We start from the raw sequence: 5917 nt of genomic DNA on the forward strand, positions 1-5917 counted from the left end.
AATCAACACCGACGGAAGCAGCAGTCAAGACATCAGAAGACTGCATTGGGCAAATGTGATGCAAAAGACCTGTTTCCAGTGAAGAGCAAAGATGTCTCCTTGAAGACTATGGTGTGCCTAAACCAAGCCATGGTATTTTCAATCGCCTCATATGCATCTGAAAGCTGGACAGTGATTACGAAAGACTGAAGAAGAATCGATGCTTTTGAGTTGTGGTGTTGGCAAAGAATACTGAAAGTACTATCAACTGCCAAAAGAACGAACAACTCTGTCCTGGAAGAAGTGCTGCTGGAACGCTCCCTGGAAGTGAGAATGGCCAGACTTCTCAGCTACCTTGATCTCTTGTCAAAAGGGACCATTCCCTGAAGAAGGATATCAGGCTTGGTAAAGTGGAGGGCCAACAAAAAAGGGGAAGACCCCCAACAAGATGGATCGACACAGTGGCTGCAACAACAGGGTGAAGTATATCAAGGACTGTGAGGCTGGCACAGGACCGGGCAGTGTTTTGTTCTGTTGCCCATAGTGTTGCTACAAGTCAGAGCCGGCTCAGTGGCATCAAACAACATAGCATTCAAAAAGGAGCTCTGGTAGTGCAGTGCATGTGACTGCTAACCAGAAGGCTGGCAGTTCAAACTCACCAGCCACTCCTCCAAAGGAAGACTGGGCAATCTACTTCCATAAGGATTTAAACCTTGGAAACCCAAAGGTGGTCACTCTGTGAGTCGGAATCGACTTGATGATAATGAGTTTGGTTTTTTTTAAATAGCATTCAAAAGCATCCACAATTTCCCTCCAACTCTTCTTTTCCAGCTGTATCTCCAATTCCATCCTTACATTACACCCAACTCCATGCGCACACACACTTTTCTACTTTGCCTTTCCCCTGCACCTGAACGTTTGTTTTCCTACTCACCTCAATTTTCACTGGTTAAGAAGCCGATCCATACTAGATACCTATCTCAAATACCATCTCCTCCACAGAAAACTCTTCTTTCTCATAAGGCACAAGTCATACTATACTTTGTATTACAGACACAGTGAGTCTGAATTGTTTTTATATGTCTTTGTTTTACTCATTTTTATTTCTGCCAAAGTGTCCAGTACATGTCAACTGCACTTTAATTACACAGCCAAATACACTAATTAATGAAAAGATTGGCTGAAAACCTGGTTCACATATTGTGATCAGAAAGTCTAGCTCCTGACAGCACCAGCACTGGAGGCCAAAAGAATATGACTTGTAAGACTACTGAGTCTTTTCCAACAAATCCCAAAGACCTAATCAAGAAAAGCTTATCAACATTTGATCCAGAATGCAATCAGAAGGCTGAGTGAGTCTGAATGGCATGCGTTCATGATTCATCAAAGGCAGTGGTATAGATGAAATGAAGACACACAATAAAACACATCCAGGTGATTAGAAGACTACATTGATCAGAAATTATGTCCAGAACAAATACTGTCCAGACTGAGACTCCAGAGTAAGAGTTTATGCGGAAAGCCAGAACACACACCAACAAAAAACTATGTATATGTAACTGAAACAAATTTCACAGAAAAATATGTATCCTTTCCATACATTAATATCCTGGTATTTTCTATTTCATTGTTTCTAATGCTACCACAACTTATTCACTATATCAATTTCATAAGCCACTAATGTATCAAAGCCCACTTGTAACTTGTAACGAAATATATGCCAAACTTAAGTTTCACTCTGCAATTAGTGCTCTGTTCTATTTCTTGGCCTCTCAAAAAAACAAAAAACCAGTTGCCCTCAAAGTAATTCTAATTCATAGCAATCCCATGTGTGGCTTCTCTTACTGCCACTTAGCCTGGCATTTAAGTTTCATGGGTAACAGTGAGCACAATCTGTGCATTTTACTTATTATTACATACAGAATTTGTATTAGAACAATTATACTCTCAGAAGTTTCTATTTCTCTGTTAATGGGATCTCATCTGCAAACTACCTTCTTTCGAAGCTTAATTACATAGAGATAATATAAGCACTGTACAAAAACACATCTGGATTATGCTACATCTCCATCTTTAAACGTCATGTGATTTTAATTATATTTCATAATATATGTGCAAGTTTGAGGCCCCAAGTTAAAGTGTCTAGCTCTATATGACAAAAGCCAAGTCTGAGTCAGGAGTCCTAGTTATGTATAAACCCAGTTATTTTTCTACTGTATTACAGTGTTATGTATAATCCAAGAGAATGGTTTTTAATTCAGGATTAAATTAGGAAATTTAGGATTAGGCAAAAATGTCACTCCTGGAGCATACAACATAACTGAAGTCATCAAAAAAAGCAAACTGGGTGACATTTTGTCAACCTAATATTAACTATTTGTTGCAGATAACCAAGACCTTAGCTCTAAAGACCTGAGTTCTAGTCCTGGTTCCATTTTTAGCTTTAGGCAAGTTGCTTAGTTGCTTAGCTTTCCCAAGCTACTTCTAAACATGGCAAAAATGTTCCTTATCACTTTGCAGAGTTCACCATACAAGTATAGGATGTCAGTAATAATAATAAACAGCACTTATGCACCAAGAGCTATCCTTTATGTATTAATATATTAACCTTACAACCCCTATGACGTGAATACTATTACCCTCATTTTACAGATAGGGAAACACAGGCACAACTACTACCATCAAGCAGAGCCTGGATTCAAAACATAGGTGGTCTAATTTGGGTCCACAAACCTAACTATTAATATCTTCCTTTCAGCATTGTTGTTATTTCCATTTACAGGAGTGTTAAAATACAAACATAGCAAACAACTTTGAAAATAAAAAATATGCAGTGTTCTAATTTTAATGACAACTGTGATTTAAAAAAAGAAAAAGATCTGATTTTGTGTTTGACTCAAGAGTCCTGATTGGTTTCTTCCATCAAAAGGAGTCACTTCATCTAGAAAATACAAAAATCTAGCCTGAAATCTTAAGAAGTATCTAAGCACACTCAACCCAACTATAGCAAATTTTATGTATACCTAGTGCCAACCCGAAAAATTCAGAAGATCCCCTGGGATAGTGACAGGGAATAAGTTTTATCTATACTAAATACTAGTTTTCGACGTTTTAAACGTAGTTATTAGACGCTATGAACATCCACAATACCCGATGCCTCCAAATCACTTTGGAGTGAAGTGATTCGGTTTGGCTACTCCAAAGCTGTAGCTACCACGTGCATGTGAGCTAGAGCAGATGTAGACCAGTGACTCAATGCAGAATGGCATCTTACCTGAGACAGTCCCTAAGAATGTGAAAAGCCCTCCCTAACGCAATAATTTCCCATCTAGGGGAAACTTAACCTGGACTAATGTTCAATACGTCAAACTCTCACTGCATTTTAGCTACACACGCAAGAAAGCTCAAATGGCTGGGAATAAAGAGGACCCTGGAAAAGTCAGGAGTTTCAGAGTTACAGTCCCACGATCTAAGCATGGTAAAGAACACGTGGTGAGCCGGCACTCAAAGGAGGTAAAAGGGGTAGTGTTTGGAAGCAAGGAAACAGACACGTTCATCCCAGATGCCCAGGGCAAAGTCGATAAGCTGGGACGAGGTCGGAGAAAAACAGACCAGCCCAAAGAAGGAGCTTCTATCAACAACCAGGGGTCTGAAGAGTACATTCAAGTATGCGAGCCCCAGCAGGAGGAAGCGGCGCTGTGGCCTTCCGCGTAATGGCTACAAGTCGGGAGAACAGTAAGGCGCAAACCTCAAGGAGCCCAAACTCAGAACTCCAAGGCCCGCCGGACTGGGCCGCGCCCTCTCCCGCTGCACTCCCGACAGGCCGCACACGGGGCTGGCGGCGTGGGCCCAGTCTGCACCGCCGCCGCTCTCCGTGCCTCCTTGCTCCAGGCAGCCGAAGGCCACGCACGATGTCGGGCCACGCCCGCAAAACAGGGGAGCGCTGAGGCCGACCTCGAGGGGCGCCTAACCCCCGCAGTCCTACTCGCTTTACCTTGGCCTGCAGCCGCGCCGGCGCCCAGGCCAGGCAGGTGCAGGTACCGCTGAGGTGCGCGGAAGGCACGTACTCCTGGTGCAGCCGATTGTTGCCTGTCTCCCACACTCGCAGATGACCGTCTGTAGAGGCCAAAGCAAAGTAGGCCTGGTTCTGCGGGGAGAACGCACAGGGGACCCCTGCTCTGGACAGGGGGTCGCCACTACCTCCGCCACCCGCCGCCATTGCTGTTCTAGCTCCGCGGCAGCCACGTGTTCGTTCGTGCGCAGGCGCACCGGCGCGGGGCGGGGCCTAAAGGAAGGAAATGGGGCGGAGGATGCGCAAAGAGCAGAAGGAGTGGATCTTCGCGACGTAAGAGAGCGTTGGACAGGTCCACCCTGTGGACGGTGGCCCTCTTGGGCCATTTCTAACTCTTGCTGGGAAGACAGAGGACGTGTGGAGGAACTTGAATGTAGATAGAGTAGGGCTCAATCCTTAAAATGAAATTTAAGAAAACCTTTTTTTTTATAACGTAGATGAGAAATTAAAAAAAAAAAAATCACTGCCGTCGACTCGATCCCGACTCATTGGCGACCCCTCCTTGGGTTTCCGAGGCAGTCGCTCTACGGAAGTGGATGCCCAATCTTCCTCTCTAGGAGTGGCTGGTGAGTTTGAACCGCAAACATTCTGGTTAGCAGTCAAATGCCTTAGGCACTAGGCTATAAATTCCATAACTGTAACAACTGTTTTCATTTTTCCCTATTGTATTCCAGGCCCTAACAGTTTTGTACAGCCCTCTGGTAGCATAGTGCCTAAAGCATTTGACTGCTAACCAGAAGGCTGGCGGTTCAAACCCACCAGCCACTCCTCAGAAGGAAGATCGGGCAATCTGCGTCCGTAGAAATGCTGCCTCGGAAACCCAAGGAGGGGTCCCTATGAGTCGGATCCGAGTCTACGGCAGTGAGTTTTGTTTGGTTTTTAATAATTTATTCAATCATAATGTTGTAAAAAAGAATGGGAGAAATGGCTCTTTTCTCTAATTTTGTCAAGATTTTTCCATGTTATTGCTTCAAATAGACAGTCTTATATATCTACATGATAGTTCACTAAAACTATGCATTCTAGGAACTCTTAAGTCGAGAAATGCCAGGTAGAGTTTTGCCTGCAAAGAGCTATTGTCTAAAATAGAACTACACCTGCGAACATACATAGATTTGACAGAGGCTATCTCTACCCCATTTATTTATACATGCTGCAAATATAACCATGAATGTAGTAGAGCATACAAGGGACAAAGTTATGAAAACATCTTGAGGAAATGAGTCGCTAGGTACAGAGGTTCAGGGCCACAGTCTTAGGGGACACTAAGATCAATTGGCATAACACAGTCCACAAAAACAATGTTTTACATCCTACTCTGGGAGCTCTGGTAGCATAGTGGCTAAGACACTTGCCTGCTAACCAGACGACTGGCAGTTCAAACCCACCAGCCACTCCTCGGAAGGAAGGTTGGGCAATCCTACTTCCGTAGTGATACTGCCTCGGAAACCCAAGGAGGGGTCGCTATGAGTCAGGTATGACTCGACGGCACATAACAACAACAACAACAACATCCTACTCTGGTGAGTAGTAACAAGGATCTTAAAATCTTGTGAGTGGCTATCTAAGGTGCAAATATTGGTCTTTCCCCATCTGGAACAAAGAAGAGTGAAGAAAATCAAAGACACAGAAAACAATTAGGACAAAGGACTAACAGAGCATGTAAGCCCATCTCCACGACCCTGAGACCAGAAGAACTAGATGGTGCCCAGCTACCACTGCTGACCACTCGGAAAAGGAACACAATCAAGAGGTCCTGAATAGAATGGGGGGGATATATGGAACAAAACTGAAAATCATAAAAAAGACCAGGCCTACTAGTTGCAGTAGATAAGATGTTTATTTGTGTTTTATTGACTATGCAAA

At 43.6% G+C, this 5917-nt stretch overlaps 1 protein-coding gene across 1 annotated transcript in view; it reads right to left on the reverse strand.

Annotated features, from left to right (window-relative positions):
* WDR43 (WD repeat domain 43) overlaps positions 1–4198 on the reverse strand; it is a 70793-nt gene extending 66595 nt beyond the window's left edge. The window contains exon 1 of the mRNA XM_007938818.2: positions 3974–4198. Within this exon, the coding sequence (XP_007937009.1) occupies positions 3974–4198 (225 nt within the window). The remainder of the gene's footprint in view (positions 1–3973) is intronic.
* Between the last annotated feature and the right edge of the window lie 1719 nt (positions 4199–5917).

The sequence above is a fragment of the Orycteropus afer genome, unplaced genomic scaffold (genome assembly GCF_000298275.1).
Source record: "Orycteropus afer afer isolate SDZICR_OR568_19922 unplaced genomic scaffold, OryAfe1.0 scaffold00054, whole genome shotgun sequence".
Taxonomy (NCBI): Eukaryota; Metazoa; Chordata; class Mammalia; order Tubulidentata; family Orycteropodidae; genus Orycteropus; species Orycteropus afer.